General features: G+C 42.5%; 1 protein-coding gene across 1 annotated transcript in view; it reads right to left on the bottom strand.

The window, feature by feature from the left end:
• HECW1 (HECT, C2 and WW domain containing E3 ubiquitin protein ligase 1) overlaps positions 1-15,773 on the bottom strand; it is a 181,146-nt gene that overhangs the window by 5,372 nt on the left and 160,001 nt on the right. The window contains exons 22-26 of the mRNA XM_075728241.1: positions 11,629-11,727; positions 10,085-10,214; positions 5,822-5,968; positions 4,316-4,430; positions 2,855-3,053 (exon numbers count right to left, since the gene is read on the bottom strand). Of these exons, the coding sequence (XP_075584356.1) occupies positions 2,855-3,053; positions 4,316-4,430; positions 5,822-5,968; positions 10,085-10,214; positions 11,629-11,727 (690 nt within the window). The remainder of the gene's footprint in view (positions 1-2,854; positions 3,054-4,315; positions 4,431-5,821; positions 5,969-10,084; positions 10,215-11,628; positions 11,728-15,773) is intronic.

Here is a 15,773-nt window from a genome sequence, read left to right as displayed (position 1 = left end):
GTTGCTGTCGCAAGTGCGAAGCATGGCTGGTTTAGGTATTATCACATCTTTTCTCACTATAAGCAAATGGCAGTTGCATGCTCCATTGCCAAAGTGTAAGGACAAGATGTAAGGGAGAGTCACCTAACCACTTCAGCCGTCTGGAGCAGGAGAGAATACAGGAAGAGTCCTGGACTCTTCTGATAGAGCTAAAAGTTATCTCGACACTTTGTAAAGCAGCTGAAAACCCAAAGGCCAGACTAACCTATCCCCAGTGACCCACCATCTGCCTGGATGTCAGGAAAGGCAAATTCTTTATGCAAGCTTCCATAACAGCTCTCACAGCATCGCATTTATTGGGTCAGGGCCTAAGAACTAAGGCCAGTAATTAAGAGGTGCAATCCACACCTAAGCATATAAATGACTAAATCTCATGATTGCCAAGATGTGAGAAAACTGGGGTTTTTTCCCTAGGACTTTGAAAATGTGGAGCAAGGGTAACTTTCACTGTGAAGTGGTAGGAATTGTTAGAAGGACAAGGGAATTTGTTGTGGTTTATTTTAAACAGCTAAAGTTAGTTACACTCATATCACAGGGGCCAAAAGGCCTACAGGATATGACATATGACTTTTTTTTTTAGCCTCTAAGTCTAAGTAAATACGTAAATAAACACAAGCAATCCATAATCAGGCATTCAGAAAAAGTTTAAAATAACATTTATTTAGGGAGCCTCCAGGTTTAGCCTGTGTGCTTTATGTATTTCTTAACACTGTGTATACTTGGCAGCACCCCATAATTTTATAAAAATGCAGGTAATAATTCACAGTGATCAAGCTGTGTTTATTCCCCATGAGCAAGTGGTGTTTCTCTTTCCCCTGGCTAAAATGAATGCAGAGCTCTAAGACTTCTAAAAGGTGCTAACAACTTTCACCTGGAAAAGAGGCCTCTTTCAGGGAGAGCAACAAGTTCGGAGATCAACAGACAAACATAAAGTCGTTAATGTGAATATCTCAGGGCTAACTGAATCTAGGTCATAAGTAATGCCTAGGTTCACAAAGAAAGTTAAGCAGAGCAGAAAGAGGCCAGTTACCTTTTCAGAATTGATGGGTCAGCCCCAAGGCATTTTCTGTGCACACAGCAAGGTCCCCCCTCCCCTCTCACCCCTTCCCATCCCGGAAGGAGTGCAAAGAGAGCTCTGCAGAAATGCGGCACAAGTCTGTGACTTCCATTCGCTGCCTGCCTACAGGCAGGAATGCCCTTGGTCACCTCTGATACCTTTACATAGAACCAGAGTACATATATGCTGCAAAAGGAGGATCAGGCCTATGCATAGCGAACTGCACCTCTCAGGCTTTCTTCCCACAGTGCTGGCTGAAGCTCAGAGGGCATGAGTCACCTCACTGACCTTACATGTCTTCATCTGCGCTTAACTCTCAGTGCCTACATCTGGCTTTCCTGTAGGCTCTAGTTCTCCATATAGTCTCTGTAGAGTCTTTATGGTCAATGGACGCAAATCAGAACGAACCAGGTGCGATTCAGCTGAGCTATTTTAAAAGTCTGTGTTCAGGTGAGATGAATTGTGCCTTGAAAACACTTACTTCCCTTTTCCTGACTTTAGAGGGAGTTGATGTAAGATGTCAGCTCAGGATCTCTGCTGATATAGTGCCCTGGTCCAGCTCCTGCGTCTCCCCACTGCATAAACATGGACTTGAGCAAGCTTGTACTAAGAGGGTGACCATATTTGGACTTTCCCTCTCCAGAGGACTCTGGAGGTCTGCTCAAGTCCATGTCTTATAGTATTCTTCTGGGTAAATAACATGGATGGCAAGTAACTAGAAAACTGGACCATACCCATTGTTAATTGATTGTCTGAATATATCCACAAGGTCTGTGAGAAGACATTTTTTCTCTGTGCCATGAAAGCAGCCGCCTTTGGCTGACCACAGCTGAAAGCAAATGATAAGAGCAGGAAGAAAGCATCCTTTGGAGGGCAAATGTTATGTAAAAGGGACACGTAGCAAAAGTATCTCAGAGGTGCTGAGATGTGGCCCCATGAAAAATGCCCTGTAATCTCAATGGTGCAGAGCCTCAGACAACTGTAAGGATGTTCAAGAAAAGGTGACTCACTTCAGTGAGGAAGGATGGGTCCCGGTCACGGATAAAGTGCGGGAGCAGAACTCAAAGCTGAATGTGCCATGGCTCTCTTGGGTGGCCTTAGGCAAGTCAGACCACCCCTCTATGCCCCAGTCCCTTTGTTCTGAAAAGGAAGATGACCCCCCGCTTCGGGAAGCATTGTGAAGTCTGTTGACTCTGCATGACATTATGGCTCATTTGCTCCTAGTTGGCTGACTGAACTAGATATAACATATTGGGTATTATCACCACATGGTCTGAAGTCCCTTCCCTAAGCTTCCTCATGACGAAAAAGTGGAACCATCAGAGCAAATGAAGGGATTACACTCAGGTCTCTGTCCAAAACTCAGACACAGATTCCGGCTTTCATGGCTCTGTAAACTCACAAGTATTTTTACTAGTATTTTGGAAGTAAAGGGAACAGAATCAGCTGACAGGCTCCTGCTGGTCTGGATCTGTTCCAGAATCAAAATAAGAGAACTAGGTTTGGACCTATGGAAATCTTTATCTTAAACATTTCCCAGGATTCCAAGTAGCATAAATTGAGCCTGCAAATCAAAAAGGCAGCAGAAGAAAACACTTTTTTCTGACTATAATTACAGAACAAACTGATAATTGTTTCTTTACTGTTTTAAGATGTCCTTACTGTATTCATTATCTTTCATTGGCAGACAGATGCAAAAAAGCACCAGGCTCACCTTTCTCACAGCACTTCTGGTTTTGTATCCTAGCTGGGACATACCTTGGGAGGGAGGTGATTTTCCCCCATTTCTCTATACAGAAGCGCCGCAGCCCATTGCTCCCTCGGAGAGCTGCAAAGCCCTCGTATGGCACGCTTGATGTTCCAGTGACGAATTGCAACAACCGGAGTCTCTGCTCATTGTTAAATCTCTCCACTGCTGCCCAGAACCACCGTATTACTATGTGTCCATCATGGTAACCTAAACCAAGAAGCAACAGAGAGAAATTAAAATCACCCCCTCTAAGTGGGAAGTGTAACATCGAAATAACTTCCCACTAGCGTGGGGAAGTAGATCTCCTACTGAAAAAATAATGACCCAACAATGTATCTTGTTCTTGATGAGCAATAGGTCCCAGCCCCCATCTTGTCCTGGCTGTGGATACTATACTATTACTAACTCATCTGAAACCCTGAAAGTCAAATATATATATATTTGAGGTACATTCGCCTCTCACAAATCCCTTGGCAAGAACTGGGGTTACCTGCATGAGATATAAAAGACCAATTGCAATATGCCACACAGTGTGAGTCCTAATGACTTACCGATTTCTGGTTCCCAAATAAACTCTCTTTTGGATTGCCATATTGTTCAACATATGGAGAGGAGTTTGCTGCTGCAAGCCCTTCCCTGGCAAACTTCCCACCTGAAGGGCTCTGTGCGTTTGTGCTAGTGAAAGCCAGCCTAAACCCAGGCTGAATCTGTTTCAATAGCTAAACAGAAAAAAGGAGGAGGAGAATAACTTGGGGGGCCAGCTGTGCTTGTGGTAAGCTGCGTATTTCAAGGTAACACAAAGGTTTGGGCAGCGAGCAGCAAAGACTTAAACCTTGTATTTCAGGGGAGGATATGTGAACCTCAGGGACTTTCCTTTTGTAGTGCAGAACTGGTGGATTTCATATTTATCCATCATCCAAGACAGCCTGGATAAATCATGCTCAGCGTTTAAAGCAAAACCAGGCCAAGTGTTAGAGGAGAAGGGAAAAAATCCAACTTGACATAGTTTAAGCTGAGGGGATAGTTAAGTAAGATCTGTATTTTGTTGAAGTGTAATTAGGAACTGTGAAATTCAGCTCTTGAATTCAGCTCCTCGCTGAAGCCAAGAGGACTTGTGATATTACTTTCAGTGAGGCCAGAAGTTCATTCACAGTCATCTGAGTAAGTAACTTTTAGATCTAATACTGCAAATCCTTTTGGGTCCTTAACAGTCAAAACTCCTGTTAAGTAGGTAGCAATTGAGTGGGTAAAATCTGGATAGAGGTAGCAGAAGCAGTTTCAGTATTATTAACATCTGTTGATCCAAACCTGAGATCTTACTATTTTATTTCGTGAGTTATTTCACAAAAACTTCCTGAACAAAATAGTGCATTTCCCTCAGGAAAGACAGCAGGGAAAGGTAGACCAAGTCTTTCAAGCTTTAAACTGAAAACCATCAAGATATTAGTAAGCATCGGTAGGCAGTTTACCTCCACGATATTCTGTGTTGTTACGCCAGTCATTGAGATCTATTTCTGCAGTGCCAGCTATAACCAGCTCCAGCTCTCTGGCATCAAAAACAGAGACAAGCCTGGAGTCTACAACCTGGAACAAAAACCACTTATAAGCACAATTTCAGACTGGAAATAAAGCAGATGCAATGTCCCATAAACCTATGGCTCTGATGGCCAGCTCTTTATTCTGACAAGTCTGCATGCTGACAGCTAACATCCACTCCTCTCCTGATGAATCTGTGCTCTTCCTCAGGGAGTCTGCTGATGTTTTGAGCTGCAAACAATGATGACACATGAGATTTGACCAGAATGAAACAATACAAGTGACAGGACATAATCTGTGCAGAACATCCTTCATTGTTACATTCATTCTGACAAGTGATTTTGATAGTCAAAGACTGGATTTGTAATATGGACAATTTATTTTATATTTGTTTTGCATTGGAATTTGATTACAATTGTGTAGGAGTGCCCTCAGGTCTTCATCCACTGAAGATGCAGCTGAGGTTCACTTTCTTCATTATATGAAACCAAAAGCATTAATGGCCTGCAGTATTCACAGGGAGAAAAAGCTAGCGAACCATATGCACACTTTAGTAAACCATATGGAGTCACTCAGCCAACTCCTTCCTACAGGAAAGGGCTGATCAAGTCTATTCAGCTACAAAGCCACCCCCACTGTCTTCCACCCCCAGTAAATGTCGGTGCAGAACTGCTTGGAGCCATCAGTTACCAGTACTATTCTGCGTGTCCATTATCTGCGGTTTCATTTTCCAGGGTTGCCACTCTTTTAGTTTATTTCCCTCTGTGAGACAGTCTTCAACTTCTACTTATGCTATACAGCTGCCAGGGCAAGATACATGTTTGAATATGGTTAGTTAGGGGGGCAAGAATAAGTGACTACATGGGCTGGTCAGCAAAGCCACAGGTTTTCATCCAGTCTTTGGCAGTCCTTGTAGTAGCTCTGCCAGAAGGATGTTCTCAGATCCAGGCCTTCAGCAGAGATACATTAGCAAAATCCAGGGACAACAATGGAGCAGCATCCATGAGTACCAGTAAGATAATAGCTGACTGCATCCTAGGATCAACTTTACTGGAATGAGTCACTAAAGATACAGTGCATCGTACCAGCTCCTCACTGAAGCATACAATTCTTCACAATCTTCTTTTGTATCACAGCAGGGTAAACCAAAATTTGCTAATGCCTACTTCTCTTACTATGTGAATGGAAAGCAGTATCTTTCTTAACTCTTGATCGCTATGCTTTATCTTATTCAGAATACACATTTCTGTCCTTTTTCCTTTCATGCTAAACATACCATATCCAAGGTCCCTGTCTCTACAGATCCAGGCACTCCAATTCCTTGCCATTTGCATCTGTTCAGCTATTTCCTAGGGTACCGATGAAGCATAGTTTAACCATTGGGACATCTCATTCAGATGAGGAATGGAAGACTGTGGGAGCATCGTTTTGTTACTTACTTCGTAGAAGCCACGGACCAGGGCCTCTGTTTGCTGAACCACTCCTCGTTCCACTCGCCACTTAACCATTCTCTCGATGTACTCTTTTTTGTTCTTTTCTGTCACTGCTGTGTTTGCCCCTCCAGATTTCAACTCTCTCTCTGTCACCTACGGAACAAAGATAAACAGTGGTGTAGCAATGCATGGATCACATTGTGTTTCAAATTTAAGTTGTACTTCAAAAATGTAAGTGGAAAATATAACAGCCATATGTCTAGTTCTGGACTCCTGGCCTCTTGTCCATTTGCAGTAGAAACAAAAAGGATAATGAGGGACACCCCCTCAGCCCTAACCTTATCCCCAGGTGAAGCTGCACTGACTTTTAGGTTGCTCCAAACTGTACCAACAAAGATTGATTCAGAGAGCACCATCTGTAAGCCATGTACAATGTGCCACTCTGGCCCATCTTTTCACCATTCTCCTCTCCTTTCCCCTGCTAGGAGCTGCAGAGAGGGTGACAACCATACCACCTTGCTACTTGCTGTAGATTATCCATGCAACGGTATGGGAAACAACAGGATGAAGAGGCAATCACAGTATTGGAATAGGCAGACTGCTTTGCCAACTGGAAGGGATATCTACTTGTCTCTTAGGCAACAAGTGTTACCCTTCCCCAAGTGCTAGTAAAAGTGTTTACTCAGAAATGCCAATAGCCAAAGAAACTATCACAAAGTGAATACTCCCAATACACTACCTAAACAAGACCTGTACAGCACCCTGCACAGATGACAAATATAGTCACTGTGGGATTCAGAGTTTTGCATCAGCTATCCAAACCTGAGAAGTGTTTGTACTGTAAATAACTTCTTTTTTAAACCAAGAGCAACAGCATTTTGTTGCATTTTAATGATTAATTTAGTTGCCTTAGGTTACTAGGGCTTAAGATTGAGAAGGGATTTAAGGAATCAGTCTAGATTCTACCCAGCAAGAACATACTTCTCACATGTAACAGAAAATTATATTTATCTTGCAATTATTTTCACATTCAATCTAGTGGATTTAAAAGGAAGAATGTTTTGCTCTCCCCTTCAGTTTTCTGGTGCTATAACAATGATGTCTAGCACAGATAGTAAATGAGCTGCATGAATACATATTCATTACCTGTATTATTTACATATTATTTATATTATTATCTATTTATTAGCCAAACAGACAGCACCCAGCGTATATAATATTTAGGTCACTTTGGTTGAGGGACCTGTTGTAACATTATGAATTATGGAAACACTCAATGAGTCATCTAATCTGTAGCTTTGTTGAGAAACAGCAAGAACAAGTAAGGTTGGATGTAATGAGTTAGGAATTCTTAGCCGGTTCAGGTTAAATTCCCAAATGTAAATCACCGCATCACCATTATACAAGCAACGCTGCATTGATCAGAAGGTATGACTCTGGTCCAGCTGCCATGCTGTATTCTTTGGGCCTGCGTGGCATTAAGATACATCTGTCAAAACCAATGACTAAACACTGTCTAGCTTTAAGCACAACCATAAGTCCAAATGTTCTAAATCTCCTGCAAGACTTCCCACAAACACCTAGACATGCTGGTGATTTCTTCAACTTCTCATTATCCATATAATTTCAAATACAATTAGTTATCTAGAATTGGAGGCAGGCAATCAATAACAGTGTGTCCCTATTTTTTCTTTCTTGTTCATAGAGCCATTAACCACAGCTGCAAGCTAGAATTCAGAAGCAGGTTTCAGAGTAGCAAAGAGACATTTCAACCAATGTAGCCCACTCCTTTCACCTGACCAGAGCAATTGCCAGGGCTCGGGAGATAGGCCCTATCCATACATATAGATATAGCGCTTGGGGACAGGCCTGGAGGAACACTTTCTATTGGGTAAAAGCATGAGAAAGTACTTAGGGTCACAAGTAACCGACACCTCTCTCAGTCTCATAAGGGAAATTCTCAAATTGGCATCCAGTCCCCACTAGTAAAAATGTGTGACACTTGGTTTGACGTGGTATCTTTGATATTACAGTAGTGCTCTGGTCTCCGGTATGCAAGAAGGCTAGAGCTTTTCAGTAGGAAATTCTAATAAGAAAGGTACCAAGAAAGAGGATTTGGTCCGAAAGGCTTAAAAGCTAAATACACATCAGGGATAAGACAAGAAAGAAAAAATGAAAGTAGTAGTGACTGATCCATAATAAAGTCATTGTGAAAGGAGGACAAAAGGGCTGTAACCCATCTACTGCACAGCTTCTCAAAGAGCCACTATTTCTTGTTTCCCTTACCCAACCCTTGAAATCCAGCTTCCCAAATATTAGCAGAGCTCCCACTGTGATCTACACTTGCACATGTATCCAGCAAAGCAATGTTCAGATAGCATTTAAGTGGTCAGATACTCTTGGCATGCAAGAATTTCCAACTGGGATCCATCTGTGAGCATAAAATGCGATTGCGATTTCTTCGTTATTTTGCTGTCAGCACTTAGCAAATTTCAAAAGGGGGAAAATCTCACTTTCACTTAGGACTCTTGGATTCTGACAGTCATAATTCACAGCGGGAACAATTTTTTTCCCTGTCACTAGATCTAGCAAGGTTAGTATCTAGTCCATATGAAATAAAGTACTAGACAACATATGAACTGGCATAAAAATATGGCTTATAGTGTTCTTTTGCTTTCATATCACAGTATCTACAACAGATTGTCATTTTTTTCTATTCTCTTTGGAGCCGTCTCTTATCTTCCACAACAGACTCCTATGTAATTGCCTAGCTCTTTTCTTTGGGGAGAGCATAACACGTAATTAGTGTGCCAAATGTTACCTTCAGATGCAGCAGGGTAATTCAGGTTGAGATTCTTATTAATTTTTGTAGTCTTCCAATATAAATACAGACTTGTCTCATCTGTCTTTGTGAATATGTCTGTATGTTTCTGTCTGTCTTTGTGTATTAGTCTTATATAGCCATACCTTCCAGGGAAACCACTGTACTGTCAATTGAATGTCATGCAAGCTCTCAGCTCAAAGCCCATGAAAAACCCCTGCATTTAAGTCTATGGAAAAACAGTGTTACCTTTCCCACAGAGGCTTCTTACTTCAATTCTTCTGCCCCATCCTTTTCATTTCATCCACTCTTGATTCTGCTCATCTGTCATGACTTTGTACTATAAGCAGACTAAATTCAGTTTTGAAAACAGCCCCTGAAGTCTTGCTTGCTTTCTGTTACTTTCAAGCTTATAGCGGAGCAGCCCTTTTACACTCAAGGCCAGAATTCCTCCCATCAGAAACTAGTCTAACTCTCCCCTAGCTTGCAGAGCTACCCTAGCTCTGTGCAAACTCCTACTGTCAACTTTATTTTCAAGGGCTAAGAGCCACTCTCTGTATATTCCACCTGATTATTATTCCACCTGATCTCTCTGCTCCCTTTGAGAGTGTGTGTCTGCTCCTTACACAAGTTAGCTTCCATCCCTTGAGCTTCTGCAGTACTTGGATCTTCAGTCTCTCCAGTTTTCAGTACCTCCTTGGAGTCCTTAATCTTGGTCCAGATATTGCTTTGGGTCCCTTCGAGGCTTTCCAGAGACAGTTATAATCTAGCATGGGTTACAATAGCAAAGAGCACCAGGGCTTCAGTGTAAGCCAAAGAATCCTACAGGAGACACTTGTTCTGGTTGCCGGTCTGCACTTAAGCCCGAGTTGTGCCCTATTTAAGGCTACAGTTATCCAGATCAGCTAGGTTAAAGAGAATTGTCTGACTAAGGTAGAGTTGAGTGGTAGAAAGCATAATAAATGGATGTACATACCAAGTTGTTAAGTAGGTGCAAGGTAAGTAAGAGACACAGAATCTAACAGGGACATATCAGACAAAATAATGGTGAGAGTTGCCAGGTCTTACACCACCTGCCAAATGTTCTTCTTCCCTCCTAACCCCCCATTCTTTCAGTCACATCAGCTTTAAGTTACATTGCTTGCATTCACCAAATGCCACATCTGTGTGAACTACACCCTGGAGAGAAGAGCTGAACTCCACTTCAGAGAATTCCTCATGCTCATCAGTGTGTGGCTCAATAGGCCTGTAGGGGGGCTGGTATTTTATATTATACACCCTAAGAATAAACATCTGCATTGAAACAGGTGGCTTGAAAGAAACAGAAGGCAGGAGGAGAAAATGTTATTGAAAGGCTAAAGGATCTCTTCTGACAGAAAGATGTTCATCATGCTCAATTCTGTCAGCTTCAAATTTGCTTTTCAGATGTTTTGCATAGCTGTGCTCACCTGTCCAAACACCTCCTCGTTCACTGTGAAGGTGAGATCCAGGATATCTGTGATGTTATTATCCTTCATCCACTGCAAGCTCTGATGGAACTCTTCATCCAGGTACTCTAAGTCACTTAAATCACATGGCCTGATTGTGAGGCAAGAAAAAAGATGTAGCTGAATATATGACCCCATGACTATCGGCAGGATGTCTTACTACTAAGAATGTGAACAAATTTATGCCAAAGGTCCAACATAAAGCTGGTGTTCGTTTGGTTTTCTTAACATCAAAGATTGTTACACAGACCCTCTTAAAGCAGTTCTGCAACTGTCTGCTTTGCGTGGCTGGGCTCAAGGCCAAATCTGTTGGCTGCCTGCACTATTTGCTGTCGGAAGGCACCCCTGGGGCTCGATTTTATGTGAATCTTCAGGATGCAGTGCCCTTCAGAGTGCATGCTTACCTCCAGTCTGGATGGGCCCCACCATGTTGTGTCTAGCTGCTTCCATGTATCTATCATCCTCGAGATGAGCACATAATACTGACATAAGACAGACCAGGCATCCTAAATTTCTGCTAGTAAGGAGCTGTCCTTGCTTGCTGAAAGGGCAGGTGGATGTTACAAGCAGTCTGGTTTCAAACCCCCTAAAGGGACAATAAGGATGCAGGGAGCGCTCCAGGTTTCAGGCTATTTCCAGACTAGCTCAGATGCAATATAGATATGAGTATTTGGACCCCAGCAATACTCATTGTTAAAAAAATAAAGTTAAATACAGCTAAGGAACTTGAAGGACTGTTAAGGCAAATATCTTTGCTGATTTGGAGTCATCCTAAATGATAAACTATTTCAGCTAAGCTTTATTCTGCTCTTTGTCACTTAAGTGCAGTCTTGACTTACTACTTATGGCTCTTCTTTTTCCTGCAAATGTTATGTACCTTGTCTTATTGCAGTCTATTAATTAAAGAGCAACAGATTGTCAATTAAAGTTAATCTTATAAACTCAACATTGAAAGTAATATATTACTGGTAGCTTCTGCTTACTAGTGTAAAAGACAGTAGAAGACCAACAAGAAATAGTCACTGTTTATATCTACATTAGCATTCCTTATTAACCTGAATTGTATTTAGAATGAAAATTAACTCCACCAGTGAGGCATGAGAAATTATGTATTTTTCTTAATATGACCCTCCCTCCATTTTTTGCTGTTGTTTTGTTCCGTCAAAGATGCTTTTCAGTCTTCCACGTAGTTAAAGTTTGACAACTTTTCATCAGTAGTAAACTCTGGAATTACATCTCAGTACTTCCAAATGTGTGTTCCTAAGTATCATACTTATTATGAACTTTTATTAACACAGTCAATATTTATGAACGGCAAATTCTTAGAAAAAGTAAAGAAAAATTAAAATGCGTTTGTTTGCTATCACAGACCAACCAACCAACAGTGGAAAGGACTTGAAGGTCAGAGTGCTTGAAGCAACTCCGTAAGGGTCTGTGTCTCTGTAGGATCACTGCAGGATCACTGTTTCTGCACGGTTTCTGCATGGTTGCATGCTTATACTTACAGCCTTAGTAGTGCTTTGTAGAATGGCCTTGTGAAGAAAGCATCAAGAAGGTACTGATGAATGAGAGCAAGGCCAAGAATACGACCGCTGAACCTGAACCTGGGATGTAAAAATACAGAGTAAATAAAGTGTAACTCAAGACATTCAGCATAGAAACTTACACAGGCAGCAACTGTTCCTTGTTTCTGACTTAGCTTCTTACATTTATTAATTTATTTCTTTTTTTCTGAGCAGATACCTAACAGCACCCCTTCCATCTCTGATTAATAATGGATCTCTTCTTGATCCATCTCCTACAGCACCCATACGTGCAGCTGACATGTTATATGCTCTCCTGTGCCAAACCAAAGAACACCCTGAAGACTCACCTTCAGTGATCTTTAGTTGCATGTTCTGATACAGACTGACTCCATCAAACACAGTATTTAGCCACTGAAATACTGTAATACTCCACCTCACCTCAGCAGAAAACATACTATCAAAACAGCTACAAAGGCTATTTGGTGAATCAGTATATCCAGTTTCTGCCCATTACAATCTATGACCTGTGATGATAAGCTGTTAAATTTTTCTTTGTATGATTTCTTCTATGACTTATTAGACATTCTTCCATCAAATGTGGTTTTAAATCAGGAATCCCAGACAGAAAAATACAGAACTGGTGTGAGTCCAGGCAAGTTTGTTTTTTGTAAACAAAAACCATCCAAAACTTGCTTATTTGTAGAAAAAGAAACCCCCCCCAACATCCCAAGTGTGAGCACTCCAAGCCTGAGCTGACTGACATCATAGTAAAGCTTTATTGCACAAAATATGAGAAACAGATCAAAAAGCCAAGAAACCATTCCTTCCACTACAGGAACCCGTGCAAAGATCCCTCCTGCATATGAATGAAATGTAAGTCTCATTGTAATAAATGCAGCGCAGAATATCTCTTCAGTCAACCTTGCCCTCACGGGACAGAGCAACAAGTGCTTAGTATGTCAAATGGGGCACAAAATAGCCTGCTATGGGCCCAATTAGCATTTACATCACCACAGGAGCTGCCTCCAGGTCCCCTGCATCCCAGAAAGGTGCTTATGATATGCAGCTGACTGGTAACAGAAGAGTGATTATATTACCCCCTTACAGCTGTTTCCACAGCAGCAACAAAAGGCAGCTGTTGGGTCTAGTTAGGACCTGCTTCACTTCACTTGTGCTCCGGTGCAATGTTTCCAGCAAAAAGCAATGAAAAGAGAAGGAGCTGACACAATGAAAGCACAGTGGAAGCCAGACAGCTCAAATCCCAGAAATGCTGAGCCTGTAATCCATCAGTTTTACAGCACCTTCAGGATCTATAATCAAGTCCATTTGTCCTAAATAATGCATGGCGGCTTTTTTGGTTTTGTTCTTCACCACCCCACTTCCCCATCCATCCCTATACATTTTGGAAGCTAACGCTGAATGAAAGCACTACAAGCCCTGGGTGTCCCTCACCACAATGCTCACCCCATGGCTACTCAACTGTGCAGGGCTGGGCAGGCAGGAACCATTTGGAATAAAGCTGAAAGTAAATTGCCAAGAGAAGTCTCACAGATTTGGGAATGCTGTTTCTGCTAAGAAATTACTTGAATGTGTGAACAGCATCGGTTTTCTCCTTGCTGCTTGTATCACTTCTGTACCTCTACATGGCTTTGAGGGCATTAATGCAAAGCTGACATGAAAGGGTAGTGCACCTAGATCAAGGTGTTTACAATCATGAGCACATGTTATGGTACCGGTTGATGGTGAGTTTAATTTCAGTGTCTTATGGCAGAACCATATCAAACCATCCAAAGGCCACGGGCAGTGTTTCTGTGTGAAAGGACTAAGTCCAGTGGGTCAGCCTAAGCAACCGTGGGCAGAGCAGCTCTGGGTTGTGTGGTCCATCAGCCTGGTCTTGCACTTGCAGCCCTCTGGGACACACCAGGGCTCGCTCAAGCTGGGGGCCTGACTGTGGTTCCACAGTCCCAGCCCGTGGAATGGTAGTGTGTAGGAAAACAAGTCCAGTACTAACTGGTCTGGATAAAGGAGATGAAATAATTAACATGACATTGCCACTCTTGGTGCCTCTAATGGATAAAAAGGCTAGGTTGCAGACTGTACTTCTTGGCAGCTCCGTATCATCCCAGCAGACACAGGGCTTTGTGGCCAAACCGTGTGAGCTGTCTAGCCCACAAACCCTCCCTCCCCTGCACATGGTTTTGGTTATCTCTGTAGGGACTCACTACACCTGACTCCCTGATTCAAAGGGTGGTGTAAGAGAAGGTCCTCTGGCCCTTTGTCCATGCTGGAGAGGGCCTGGGACCATAGGCGACACCCCTGTGGTCCAGCAGTGCACTGAGAAACATGGACTGCGGTATGGCAATGGATACTTATCAAAAGGGAGGCGTTTGCTACTGTCCTCGGAGGACAACGATACCGTCTATCTGCCTGTGTGTTCATACAGTCCATCAAGCTGCCACCACGATCAGCCAAGTGTAACAGTCCCACTTAAAATATATCAAAACTTACAAAAAGCAAAAGAAACAAATTGCCCTCCTTACAAAAGCCAGTTAAAACAAAACCAGACTTTTGTGTTTATTTCTTCCTGAAGGATTTGGAGCATGGGTGAGATTCAGAGGTGGGTGAGACAGTCCCTTCAGAAAAAACAAGTTTTCTTGACAGAGTAAGCAGCACAAAGGTAAATCCTGGCTGGAGGGCACATACCTTCCTTAAACGTGACTTACATTTATCTTTCCAAGGAGGTGTAAAATGCTTGTTCCATTTCTTTCTAGCAGGAAAGATAGCTTGGGAGAGGTGGGGAATGCGAGGTCTTGCTCTGGCTTTCTTTCAACACCCTTCCCTTTCAGAGACAATGATTGAGTCCGAGTAACGTGCTCCGGCAGAGAGGGGAAACGCAGGAGGGTGTTAATGAACAGGAAATGGTGGAATGAGAGACAGAATTAACGAGCAGGAGAGCTGCTCTGGTTTGCCTGCCTATTGACACCATTTGTCCGCTCAAAAAGGACGCTGTGTGCACCTACTTTCTGGCTTTTAACAACACTACTCTTCGACCCATTTACAGAAGTTTCCACACTACCCAGCTAACTCCCTTTCCTTCTGGAGGCTGCAGGTGCCCCTGAAACAGCCTGTTTTCCCAACGGGCTGTTGCAAAACAACAGGCTCGTTCTCCTCAGTGGGACTCTGCATACTTACTGCATGTCTGTGTACACAGGGAGAGACAAATCCATATGCTGTAGCAGCGACTAAGCAATAAATTTTCCTCCAACTGCAGGTGGGTCACAGGAAATTTAATTTACTCTGGTCCTTATCATATAGCAGCAGAGTAAGGCAGGACCCATAATGACCCTTTGTTACAGGGCTCTCTCTTAACCGGTTGAACTAACGCAGCTCTACTTTATACGACAGCCCTTCCTTGGATTCAGATGGAGAATGATGTACCTCGACAAAATTGTAGTCTATGCGTACAGGGGAAGAATGGTTTTTATCATTCTATAGGGGATGCTTTGTTAACCATGCCTTGCGGGCTAAATTGGCTACGGTATGAGAAACTGTAAATCATCCTAAATAGAGGAAGCACCCGATGGGATTAAAAAGATTGAAAATCTTGCAAACCTTATCTCACTCAAACACATCAGCTGGGTTTAAGTGTGCCCTTCTTGATGTAGTAGCTTGTGAAAAAATATTCAAAGAAGGACTCAAGAGAGATGAATATAATATGGTTCACATCAAATCTGAAAATGTTATTTTCCTTTCACGAGACTACTGAAAACTTGCTTTAATCTGTCAGACAAACTTACACATTCTGCTGCGCCAGTTTTAAACCTTTTGGCTGTTTAATCATGCAGATGAACTTTTGGCAACCTGAAAGACAAGCTGACCAAATGAGGCTGCACTGCCGTACAGGATTTCTGCCCTTGGCAGCTCTTATAAGGGAGAATGATATTTGGCAGGTGGATGCAGCTGGAGAGCCTATTAGTCCTTCCACAGCGGGAGAGACTGGACCTAATCTCAACCATTATTATATACCAGAGAATCTAAAAAGGGGAAGGTATTTTGAAGGGCCCAGTCATGGGAAAGGCTTCACTCTGAACATGGATCTTACTAGATAACAGAGAATTCAGTCA

Source organism: Pelecanus crispus, chromosome 2, assembly GCF_030463565.1.
Source record: "Pelecanus crispus isolate bPelCri1 chromosome 2, bPelCri1.pri, whole genome shotgun sequence".
Classification (NCBI taxonomy): Eukaryota; Metazoa; Chordata; class Aves; order Pelecaniformes; family Pelecanidae; genus Pelecanus; species Pelecanus crispus.
The sequence above is the reverse complement of the archived record's forward strand: the minus strand, read 5'-3'. Positions and strand labels throughout refer to the sequence as shown.